General features: G+C 39.5%; 1 protein-coding gene across 1 annotated transcript in view; it reads left to right on the forward strand.

Moving 5' to 3' along the window:
• The window catches only part of ATP13A1 (ATPase 13A1), a 1,617,817-nt gene that overhangs the window by 156,634 nt on the left and 1,447,867 nt on the right, over window positions 1-13,316 (forward strand). The window contains exon 5 of the mRNA XM_044084778.1: window positions 11,364-11,519. Within this exon, the coding sequence (XP_043940713.1) occupies window positions 11,364-11,519 (156 nt within the window). The remainder of the gene's footprint in view (window positions 1-11,363; window positions 11,520-13,316) is intronic.

A 13,316-nucleotide genomic window follows, 5' to 3' on the forward strand; every position in this document is an offset into this window, starting at 1 on the left:
TTCCCTTTTATTTCTAACATCTCTCATATGTTCCATAAATCTTACACGAAATTCTCCCTTAGTTTTCCCTATTTAAAATAGGGCACAGGGGCATCTCAGTGCATAAACAACCCCTTTACTTCTGCATGAGTAAACCTCTCTGGGTTCAAATTTAACCCCATTTATATTGTCAAAGGTTTTCACCACACTCTTACAAACAGTACATTTATTACAACTTAATGTTCCTTTAATAACTAGTGAATTAGGTATATCCACAACTGGTAAACTAAATTTACCATGTACCACCATGTCTTTCAAGTTCCTTCCCCTCTTATATGAAAAGAGGGGCTTATGTGGTAAAATACCTGCCAAAAGAGGGGCTTATGTGGTAAAATTCCTGCCAAAAACCTATCTTCTATTAAATATTTCCAATAATGTTCCACTAAAGTCCTCATTTCTTCACTTTTGATGTTAAATACTGACACATAATATATCCTATCCACTTTGTTTCGGTAAGTTTCCTCACCATGGAAAGACCATAGGTTATACAAGGTGTCATAACCTAATCCACTACCTCTACTGTCAATATTTTTATTTTCAAATACCTTTTCCCACACTCTGAATTCTGCCTCTTTCAGAATGTCAGGGTTATAACCCCTTTTCAAAAACATATTCCTAGTTTGTTCTATTTCCTTGCCTAGCACTTCCTTGTTACTACATAACCTAGAAATGCGATATAACTCTCCATATGGTAACGCTTTCAAAACATGAGGAGGATGGCAACTAGAAGCATGGAGGTACTGATTCCCATCCATAAACTTCCTATGTACATTATAGGAGATATATGACCATCCATACTTCCTTCTAAAACTAAATATATTACCTTTCTTCCCATTTGTAATCCATCAGATGATAATCCAAATGGGTTATCATGCATCTCTGTTACAAAATGTTCCACTTCTTCTAAACCTCCATCACACACACAAATCAAATCATCTATATATCGAAAATAGAAATCGACATATTGTCTCATAAAATTTAACTTAAATAAAAAAAAAAGACATAAAAAGATTGGCATACATGGGGGCAAATGCTGCCCCCATAAGCTGTACCTTGTTTCTGTCTAAACAATTCATTATTAAAATGAAAAAAATTATTTTTTAAACAAAAATTAACCATTTCCACCACAAAACTAACAAAAGGGCTTTTATTATTTGTTGGGAGGGTGGCCTAATGGTTAAGGTGTTTGCCTTACAAACACAAGGTGCAGGGTTTGAGTCTCACAAGAGATAATTAGCTAGGCTTAAAATGTCTCGCAAGGGCAACTAGCCTAGTACTAATCTAATCTAATCTATTTTTATCCAAAAAATGATGGATAGCTCTTAAACCATCTGCATGTTTGATGGAGGTATACAAACTTCTTACATAAAGTACCAGAAAAAACTTTTTCTCATCCCATTTTAGGCAAGAAAGTTTGTTCAACAAATCCAAACTATCTTGAATATACGCTGGAGATGCTTTAACATAAGGCAATAAAATTCTATGTAATAATAAACCCATGTTATGTAGGAAATATTTACAAGCAGAAATAATAGGCCTACCCGGTGGCTCTGTCATACTTTTATGTATCTTAGGCAGACAAAAAAAGAAGGCTACCTCACTGTTACTACTGATAAATTTGTCCCTAACAACTTTTTCAGAAAAATAACCCTTCCGAATAAAATTATCAAGCTTCTGTTCATATTCAGCCACTGCTTTTTTATAATCCACAATACTACACCTTTCATACACTTCAGCATTATTCAAATGTTGCATACACATGTTAAAATACTGAACTGCATTCATAACAACAATTTTATTCCCTTTATCGGAAGGTTTTATCACTATATCTTTCCTTCTTTCTAAAGACTTTAGTGCCCTCCATTCTTTCAATGTCAAATTATATCTAATTTTGTGTTTATTTAACAACACAGACTTACAAATATTCTCACCTCCAAATCCTATCATTGCCCCAAATTGTGAAACACGTGGATTGTCAAAAGAAGGAATAAACTTGTTCAAAGCAGGTATACATGTCATGTCAACTATACTCCCTACATTACAAGATACAGTATCCCCCATACCTCTATCATTAAATTCTTCCATAATATCAGAGCATGAAAAAAAGCTTTAGTCACATATAGAGTCACAATTAACCTCATCATTAACTTCCATAATATTTGCAAAATGATTTTTCAAGAATAATTTTCTCAAAAATCTAAACATTTCTTGTCTAACTACATGTGCTCTCGGCAAAACAGTAGGCACAAACTTGAGTCCTAGATTTAAAACAGAAACTTGTTCTTGTATCAAGTCACAACATGAAAGATTAACAAGCAAACCTGTAATGTTACATGACTCACCGTTTGAATCTCTTGTTAAAATAGTGTCCCTTTGAATGTCTCTGTTTATAATCCCCCCTCTAGTTTTTCCCCATGTCGCCAAAGTCCTGTTCAAAATTCCTTGTTCGTTTCTGTCCCTGTCGATCCTGTTGGTAAGGCTGAAAATGTTCATCTTGGTTCCTAAAAGTTTGCGCGCGTGCTGCTGGTCTTCCCGGTTGTGGCAGCACTGGAAACTCGTCACTCACGTCCATTTCGTAACGGCTCTCCTCACCCGAAGAAATAAAGGAAGCAGAGGCGCTTTTTTTAAATTTAACATGATGACGTTTCCGTTTCCCATTCCTTCGATTGGTTGAATAAGTAAATGCAAGTCCCGCCTCATACTCATGAATGTCTCTCTTTAATTTAGACTTTTTTTGTTCTACGAGCTCAGCTTCTAATAAAATCAAGTTTTTATTAGTCTTGTCCAAAAAGCTCTTAATACCTTGAGCCCCCAAAGAGTTGCTTTTCTCAATTTGCCCAGCAAGTCCCATGAATCTTTAAGAATAAGGGGAAAGCTCTTGAGTAAATGTTTTAACTTGCTATCCACAAATTTGGATAAGTTCTCTGTAACCAAACCTCTTGCTGCAGCAGTAGGACGCATGGGGGGGTAGGGGGGTGGGGTACAGATCTAAGTGAATCTTGGGGATTCCAAAAATCCTAGGAATCACCGGAAAATCTACTCTTAAGTACTCATGCAGATCCTGTGATGTCCTGTCGAAAGGGAACAACTCATCAAGTACCACCTTGATACCATGATGTGTGATGTTGATTTCATTAATACACACCAGTGAATATACATCATCATTTTGTAGATGTCCAAGTAAACAGCCAACATAGTACAAGTGGTATATGATCACTAGCCCTCCCCCTTTTGTCAGGTTTCATGCATCTGATTTCTTTGTTGTTCATAAACTCGTGCAGTAGTTCCCTTTCGTGTGCAGAGAGGTTGTAAAATTTTTGCACTCTAGCCCGATAGTACCACTATCTCTTTTTCACATTTCCTCTCAAATAGATGTATCACAGGGTGTAAAGGGGGATTCATAGTGCTCTTTCTTTTCAGGGTTTCGTGAGTGGGAATAGAACGGTCACCAAATAGCAATTGTAAATTTAATTTTCTGGTAAAAATCTTTTAAGTCTAGAAGTATGTCCTCCACCTTGGCCCTTGTAGAGGGAATAAAATTAAACCACTTAAGAAATACTTGATGGTGACCAGGCCCAATTTCAGGATCAGTAAAATTGTAAATAAAAGTCAAAATAAGATGAAACCTTAACAGTACCTGTATTTACAGTGGATATAAAAAGTGTGCACACCCCTGTTAAAATGCCAGGTTTTAGTGATATAAAAAAATGAGACCGCAATAAATCATTTCAAAACTTTTTCAACCTTTAATGTGAATTGTAACTTGTGCAATTCATTTGAAAAACAAATCTGTTAGGGGAAAAAAATAAAAAATAAACGTACAATAAACTGGTTGCATAAGTGTGCACACCCTTAAACTAATTGTTGAAACCCCTTTTGATTTAATTACAGCTTTCAGTCTTCTTGGTTAGGAGTCTATCAGCATAGCACATCTTGATTTGGCAATATTTGCCCAATCTTCCTTGCAAAAGTGCTCCAAATCTGTCAGATTGCAGGGGCATCTCTTGTGCACAGCCCTCTTCAGGTCACCTCACATATTTTCTATTTGATTTAGGTCTGAGCTCTGGCTGGGCCATTCCAAAACTTAACATTTCTTCTGCTGAAACCATTCTTTTGTTGATTTGGATATCTGCTTGGGGTCATTGTCATGTTGAAAGGTGAAATTCCTCTTTATGTTCAGCTTTCTAGAAGATGCCTGAAGGTTTTGGGCCAAAAGTGACAATGAGATCCCTTTGATGCTTTGTAAGCTCTCTAAGAACCATGGCCTTTGCTGTAGCAGGCAACTGAGTAATTGTCAGGAAAATCCTGCTAGGACAGCTGAACTTTATTTGGGGTTAATCAGTCTCTCTAATTGATGTCAGGTGTGTACCAAAGAAGACTGAATGTTGTAATTAAATCAAAAGGTGCTTCAACAAAGTATTAGTTTAAAGGTGTGCACACTTATGCAACCAGCTTATTTTGCATTTTTATTTTTATATTTTTTCCCCTAAAATATTTGTTTTTCAATTGAATTGTACAGGCTATAGGTGATATTAAAGGTGGGAAAAGTTTTGAAATGATTTATTGTGGTCTCATTTTTTTATATCTCAAAAACCTGGCATTTTAACAGGGGTGTATACACTTTTTATATCCACTGTATAGAAGCAGTGTCCATCACCAGTGGTTCCTCTAGTACTGGTGGTCTGCTCGTTTCATGTAAGTTGAACCTTTGTTGCCCCAGTTGGTCCTGTTCCTCCCCTTGGGTTGAGAGTGTGTCACCTGTTGTGAACTGCCTCCGTATTTCTTCGCTAAATGTTCAGATCTCCTGGGGGGTGTTCTCATCTAAAGGGCAGTCTTCCTCCTGTTGTTCCTCACTCTCATGAAAATAACCATTGCTCGAGGGTGGGGGGATACACTGTCATATTCTGGTAGTCCAAATCATTCCACCTTAATTTTTTGTCCTTCCTGTTCGTAACCTGTACCAACTTTTTGTCAGTAGCTGAAAATATATTATTAAATGCCACTCGATGCTGGTAGAAAAGAAGGTCGTTGGTAATAGTCAACCAGCTTGCCAGTGTCTTGTTTAAATTTTACCAGGCGTCTCTCACTATCAGCCTGGTCAATTCTAACCCAGTCCAGTCAAAAAATTCAGTTAGTTCCTGATGAAATACAGAATTGGGACTTACTACTTACTCCATTTGGGTATTTCCACAACCCCTTAATTCTTTGTGGGTATGTTTTCTTTTTAAACTTTCCCCCAGAAATAGTTGTCAAGCTGTAATAGTTTAAATTTGTGTACTGACTTGTCCAGTAACCAGTAAGGAAATTTAAACAATCGACAAAGCACTGAAAAGAGGAGAAGCCAGGCACCGGACAGCTGAAGTAGAATGGCAAGGTTTATTGAAGCAACCCAAACACAAACGTGAAACGCTTAAACAATCACAATGTGTTTTTCGTCAATGCAACAGACTTCATCAGACAAAAAAAAGTGATTTGTCTGATGAAGTCTGTTGCATTGACGAAAAAGCGTTGTGATTGTTTAAGCGTTTCACGTTTGTGTTTGGGTTGCTTCAATAAACCTTGCCATTGTACTTCAGCTGTTCAGTGCCTGGCTTCTCCTCTTTTCAGTGCTTTGTCAGTTGTTTATCAGTTTGCATTTTGCACTGTTATTCCATTTCTTTTGGTTATCAGTAAGGAAATGTGTTCTTGTAAGCTCAAAGTATAACCATCAAGTGGTCAGGCACTTTCTCTCAAGTTTAAAAAGTCATGTTTATCAAGCCAATCATGTACTCGTGAAGCAGATGAAAATTCTTCCAAATGGTTAATCCTTTCAGTACTGACATCACATGCAACAGAGTGGTTCACAACAGTGTCAGCACAGTGGTTAATCTGACTTTGGTGCAAATGTTGGTTCAGCTGAGTGACTGTGTAAGCTGCTGAATCAACAAAGTTAAATTCCCAGCATCAGAAGCAGTACTTCCAGGCAGGTCACTGAATACTTCCTGTTTGGTGGCTGACATGACCTGGTAAGCTCCAAGTCAATCAAAGCAAAGAACCAAAGTAAAACTTGGACCAAAACCAGGACCAGTAGATAAAAATCTAATACCAACCAAAAAAAATCACCGGTTAGATAGCCAGAACCAAAGTAGTATTTTCCAGCCGTATCTCATTGCGACCCTCACCACAAGACAGGCTTACAGGTCTGATGAGAGTTCAGACTGTATTGTTGTATGCAGTTATGTTTGCCTCTAGTTGACATTTTACTGAGCGCACCAGGGCCACCTTAACAAGTACCCTGTTTGATGGCAATGTTTTTTATAGTTAATGTTAAGACATACCTGGAGAACATGTTAAGGCAAGATAAGACCCTTTTTGACTGATAGTGTGAAGTCTTAGATGCTGCAACACTCCTCTTGTGGGGCAAAGCAAGGCTCATATCAGCTCTGGTTCACGTCTGACCAACACTAGCAGAATCAAAAATTTTGAAGAAACCAAGGTGAGCTCTGCCTGGAGGCAGGGGCAGTCTACAGCAACAGGGGGCTGTCTGCAGCCCTTTCCTTAGGGGACAGCAGCAGAACTGGTGAACTTGCTTGACTGTCCCACTCAAGATGTGGTTGAGTGTGTATCTGTCCCTCCACTTGCTGGCCTGAATGGTCATCGTGTAGGACAAGTGGATAAGGAAAGTAATAACCAAAGGTTACATAATCCCTTTCTGCTCTTTTCTGTAATCCCACAAAGTCTCTCTACCTGTTATCCCACTGCCCCACCCCGTAAAAGAGTGCTGCAAATAAAAGTAGTCTTTAAACCTCTTCTAAAAAAGACCATACAGAATGTCCCACCAGACCAGAAAGGATTAGGTTTATTATTCCAGGTTCATTTTGATACCCAACAAAACAAGGACCTTCAGGCCTATGTTGGATTTAAGTGAGTAAACTTTTTCCCCAAAGTAAAAATTTTTGGTAGTCAAGGTGCTGTTCACCCTTAGTCTGTCAGAAAGACTGGATGTGCTCTTTGTACCTTCAAGATGTCTACTTCGTCATAAATATGCTCAAGAAGTCCAAGACATGTTTACTTTTGCAGGTAGGAGTTATTTTTTTTTACCAGTTCAGGACTTTGCTATTGAATCTTACATCACCCTCTAGTGAGTTTACCATGTGTATGTATAGGCTTACAGTAGAGAATGCAGGGAGTGAAGGTGTTGCCCTGTCTGGATGAGTGGCTGCTGAACAGGTTTGATGTCTGCTTGGGAATCCCTACTGTACCTTCAGTCCATGGAGATAATAGTGAATAATGCAAATTCCCAGCTGGAGCCTTCTCTGTTGATGACTTTCATAAGTTGCCATTTAGACACACTGCCATGCAGAGCTTGTCTACCCATAGATAAGTATTCATTCACTACAAAACTTGATCTCTGAAATCGTTGATACACAGTATGTCAAAGTGGTTGACAACAGCGATTTGTTTGTGTCTTTCGGCTTTTCCCGGTTATGGGTTGCCACAGCGGAACTCCGGTCCGCTAATGATGGTAGTTGATTTTTACATGCCGAGTTACCAGCCCTGACGGACAACCTTCAATGAAGGTACGCCCATTCACGCATGTCTCCATGCAGAAGATGCTCTAGCTGTGAATCGAACCAGACAGCATCTTACTGTGAGGCGACAACGCTACCAACAGCGATGGTATACATAAATTCCCTCGCAAGTTATTGCATGGTGATTCTTCACTAAACATAGAGTTCAGTAGTCCCAAATCTCAGATGCAGTATCTCACTAAAAGTATCTAGGGCATACGGAACACATATGACATGATAGCTGCATGCTCCATATTTGGCAATGGGCAGTGCTTTCCAAACTCCTGCTCTAAGTGGCTTTTGTCACAGAGTATTCATTTTGATCGATTGACTGCAAATCACACACATCCTATCCCATGTGTTAAAATAAATCTCTCCAAAAGAGCTTCCAGCAAACCTCAGAGTTAAGCTTTTTGTTTTTTTTTCTCCAAGAGGGCAAGGCCCTTGACACCCCCAAACTTAAATAATACCTACTCTGAGGTTGTACAGCAGTGGATAAAAGCAAACTCTGCTGTCATTGAAAGTGATTTCAGTGATGTTTCTATACATAGCCAGTATTTCGGAAAAATACTATCAGTTGATAGGATACCATTACAGATACCCTTGCCTGAGGGTAGGAGCAGGCACTGTTGGGCAGACTGCCCAAGATGTGTGGTCAGTTAAGGATCAGTTTGCACTTCCGTGCTCTGTGAATGAGGGCAGTCTTCATATATCAGGCCTTTCAGGACTTTATGCTGCATGATACAATAACAATCCACACCAACAAAGTGGCAATGTGTTGGCGTATCAACAAGCAAAAGGGAGTAGACTTCTGTCTCTTCTGTTGAGAAGTAGTGAGGATGTGGGAATGTCCTGCATCAGTAGACAGCTTGCTGACTACAAACCACATTCCTACAAAAAGCCAGTTGTTTAGTGAACAGACTTCATTATCTGCTGATGACTCAGAAGTGGTCTCCCAGGCCATCATTTGCAAGCAAGCTGTCCTATTGCTGGGAAAAGCCTTATTGCAGTCTTTCTGCCTCCCAAAGCAAGATCAAGTGCATCATCATCTTCCCCCGATCTCTTCTCCGTGGAAATGTCCCAGGGATGCTTTGCTCCAAAAGTGGCCCCCTGGACTCCTTAATGCATTTTGCTTATTTAGGTTCATAGGTAAGTACTAGGCTAGCTGATCTTGTGGGCCATGTTAAGCCTAGCCAGTTTCCATTTTTGTGCTTGAAATAACCTACCCTTTTGGTTATTGATTGGTCTTACCCACCACATGCTTAATAATGATGTATTACTCCTAGTGAGAATAACTGGGATCATACAGTAGATAATTTGAGGGGACCACTGCATGGGCTAAAGCATTTAAGAGCTCCCTCTGCCCATTAGTAGTACAGGGGGCAGTCCTTGGGTAAACATTTCAGTTTCCCATCTATAGATCCAAGTTGTGCTTGAGTATGGACAGGCATGAGCTTTGTCTTATGTGGATGGGGAATCTGTTGCAGAGTAGCACTATCCTCTGTGAGATGTACATGCCTCTCCAAACCATTCTGTTAATGTTGCAGAAGAGATTTACATCCCTAGACAGTATTTCTCACACCATTTGATTTGCTGATGTACAGTAAATCCATCAGTAATAAGTTGGCAGATTAATTGTATGCCAGACACAGATCATCCCTCAGCAGTTTGTAGGATACCAAGTATAGTGATAGGTCACTGAGTGTTCTGAAGTTCATTTAGGAAATTTTGCAGAGTGAGACCAGTGCAGTTTTCATAGCTCAATTTTGACTTCACCATGTTTTGTTCCCTTTGCTTTTGGTATCATCTCTTGGAGAAATATCTCTGCCCACAGACCTTCAGGACTATGTTAACCTATCCCTGAGGCAAATCCAGTCATAAGTTCCACACCCTGTAACTAGCGGTATGGTTTCTCCAATTCCTGTAATTGGCAGGGACCTGGTGTACTGCTTCTCCCCAGAAACCCATTACTAGAAAAACATACATTAACAGCAACCTTTTTCCTTTTAATTTGTACTCCTCCTAAAGAGTCAGATCCATATATAATACCAGTGCTTAGATGTTTGACATTTCCCTCAAGTATTTTGTTTAGTGAAGTGCAGTTGAGTTGATTGCTGTCTCCAGTTTTCATCTGGGTTTAAACCCCTTATCCTTTGCATCTATAAAAGTGTTTGAGGCCTTCCTAAAATGTACCTTTCTTATTAAACTCCCCTCAAGGATCCTGCCACCCTCTGGTGTTTATAATTGGTGTCATAAAGGTTCTTTATTCCTACTTTTGAACTAGCTTCAACATTAGCACTGAAAGTTTTGTCATGGAAGATGGTCTTTCTTGTAGCCATTGTTTAAGCTAAAGCATGCTTAAATCGCAGACCTAAACATATGGAACTACCATACATTGTCTTTCATAAGGATGGAGTTTTCTTTGCTTGCAAAACTGTCAATTAAGCCCAAGTTAGCCACAGAGAAACCTGAGTTAGTTATTTCACCTGCTTGTGTTCTTTTGGTAAAAATTATTTGTTGACTTGTACATCTTAGATGTTATGTGGACAAAACTAAATCTTTTAGGAGGGATGTAATACCTTGTCCTGGCAGTTTAAGGCTCGCTATCTGTCAGCTCTTTCCAGTGCTGCCTTAGCTGTCTCCTTTTACTCTCTGTCTGTACTTGCTGTCTATCATGAGCTCCCTTCTAAACTTGGTCCCCATCACAGAGGTAAGAGCTGAGTAAGAGGAGCCATCATTTAGACACCCATAAGGGCTAGTTTCAGATTTTTATATTTTATGACCTTAATCCTTGGAATACACCCGGTAAAGGGCCGGGGGTGGAGATGTGCAGTGTGCTGACTGCTGAAGACAGCCACCTCCCTTCTGCAAGGAACATTTCTCCAAGCAATGCTGCCCCTGCCCTTTGAAGCATGAGTGGTGGTTGTCCCAGTCTTGATTAGAAAAATCATACCAATTCCTGAGTGCGTGCACTTTCCCCACCCTGTGAGATGTGAGTGGGCCATGTCCCATTACCCCCCCCTCCCTGCTTGGCAAATACAGCGCTGTAGTTGCTAATGAAGCCCCAGTCACCAGAGTCATAATCTGGGCTCCACCCCTCTGCACTGCTGAGCCAGGTCTGACTTATTTTTGCAGCAGTTGCTTGGACTTCACTGAATATTTTTGAATGATGGTGTAATCTGGACATGATCTATAGGTCCAGGTCTCCGTTTGGGGTCCAGTAAGCAGAGCAGATATCTTTCCATTGTGAAGATCACCTAGGGAGGTGAACTTGGGGCTCTATTATACTGTTAGAGAAGATGGACCTAGTAGCAGGTATGAAAGTTTTTTTTTTTTTTTTTTTTTAATTACTGTAGTGATCAAGTCAGGAAGAAAAGATCTAGCATCACCTTTCTCATACCTCTTCCCCTCTTCTACTTGCTGACTTGGTCTATGGATCACAAGTTTTATTATGTACTCCAACTTGTGTAGCATATCTGACTAGAAATCTTCATACAGAGCATTTTGGGTCAAAGGAGAAAGGCTAGTAGCTTGGGAAAGTTTCAGCCGCTGAACTGCCTAATTCTTTGACGGTGCTGGTCCTTTTGTTAACAAGAATGGCCCTGCATCCAGATCTATTATAAGTATGTAAACTTTGTTGTTTAGTTTCAAAAAAGTATTGGATGGCAGTTGTTTTTTCTTTCACTAAGCTGTTCATAATTTTGCTGAATTTGTTTGACTGACTCCCTACTTTATGGGTAACTCCTACTGATGGCACAACCTCTTTCGTTTTAGGTGTTCTGTGTTGGGTTATGGTGCTTGGACGAGTACTGGTATTATAGTGTCTTTACACTCATCATGCTGGTGGCATTTGAGGCCTCGCTGGTACAGCAGCAGCTAAGGAATATGTCAGAAATCCGCAAGATGGGTAACAAACCCTATATGATACAGGTGCTATGTGCTAAGTAATAAACTCTAAATGCTATTTTTTTTTTTACTGTTTATAGCAAAGTTTGTATGTTTTCATAGACTGTAGAGCAAACATTTGAAGACAGGTTGTTTCAACAGATGTATTATTTGATTTGTGAGGTATCAGCAAGGTAACACGGGGTCTTTTTTCACCCTCCAAGAAAAAAGGCTGTGTATGTATGATGCAGGTATATTGACTGTAATCTGAGGAAAGGACTGAGCTGAAAGGAAGCAAAATAGCAGTTTGATGCACAGACTCGGAGGTAGACAGATGCACTCACTAGTTCATTTACGACATGTCTTTTTGGGGGGGAGGAGTGTGAGGCAGCTGGATCAGCCTGAGAAAATCCATGAAGATAATAGGGGTTGTAAATTCAGTGCAGAAGGCATCCAGCCCAAGAACAAAGCACTGTGATGCAGCAGTGCTAATTTTGTAGATTCCGAACTGCTAACATTTTTCTGATTTATATATATGTTGTGTGCCCATAGATATTATTTTTCAATAATTTTCAAATTACATCTTATTTTTACATGTGATATTTAAGATTTAAGTTCATATTGGTATTGTATTTTTTTATATAAATAACAAGTAATGTTAATGAAGTGATACATTGTTTTTTTTTCTCTCCTTTTGGCCCCAAAGTGAGGCATTTTTATCATTACTCTGTTAACCTGGCTTCAGGAAAAGAGTATACATTGCCATTTGGTGTGTCTTTCTTTTTGTTCGTAAGGGGTTTCTGGGTGCTTTTGGGCAGCTTTCCAGATTTTGCTAATTTTCCTCTGTTCATTTACCTGAAAGGTCTGTTTGTAGGATTTATGGACCTTTGCAGTGCAGTGTATTTTAAAGTTACTGCTCATTCTCTGTCTGTTTACATTGTGCTAGGTGCCACCATCTTTACGGGATCACTCATTACAAAGGAAAGAAAAGTTAAAGAAGTATGGGGTTTAAAATGGATTGCTACCAGTTTTCTAGTAAAGGCTGGTAAACCTAGTCCAAAGTTGGTACTTGTTGACTGTGGCAGAGCAGAAGGCTGTTGAAACCAAATAAACGTATCTTTCAGGAATCTCATAATGTGTGCACATCCCACTGTTAGAGCAATGTCCGTTGGTCTGATTGAAACTTCTTTTGCACTTTGAAGAAAAGTTGCTTTGTTATCCCAGTATAACTTTACATTTTTTGTGCAGTCCTCATGTGTGGTGCACTTTATTCTTCTTGTGGATGTCTCACTTTCTGCTAACACCTCTTTTTTTAATCTATTTCTTTAATAGAATCTAATGCGTGAAAATCAAGGTCAACCTGTAACCAGAAGTTACAGTTTTCCAAGTCAACGTTTTTATCGTCTGTTTATTTCCACTGCATTCATTCCCTCCAAACCATGTAATTAACTACTATCCTTATTTGTCTTTCATCTCACACATGTTCCTCCTGTTTCTCCTTCAAGAGGTTTTATTTCTGTTATTATTGTCCCTGATGTTCTTCGTGTTTCACTGTTGCAGTCATCACCTGTGGGTTATCCCTGCTGTAGTAGCCCTCAGCTGGCCTGAATAAGAGTCAGTGTTTTTCTGCGTCTGCTGCTGTCGCTTGCTGCCTGACGTCAGGTCGTCAGTGCTATAAAGGAAGGTAGCCGACGCCATTACATCAGTTTTTCTTACCATGGAGCCCGTAGCAGAAGCAGTTCGCAAGTGTGCCAGTCGGTCACTACCAGAGTTTGAATTACAGCTGAAAACGTCTAAAGCTAAGTACCCTGTTGGGGATCCTTTTTTCTTGCACTAACTGAT

The sequence above is a fragment of the Protopterus annectens genome, chromosome 9.part0 (assembly GCF_019279795.1).
Source record: "Protopterus annectens isolate FY-2018-M chromosome 9.part0, PAN1.0, whole genome shotgun sequence".
Taxonomy (NCBI): Eukaryota; Metazoa; Chordata; order Ceratodontiformes; family Protopteridae; genus Protopterus; species Protopterus annectens.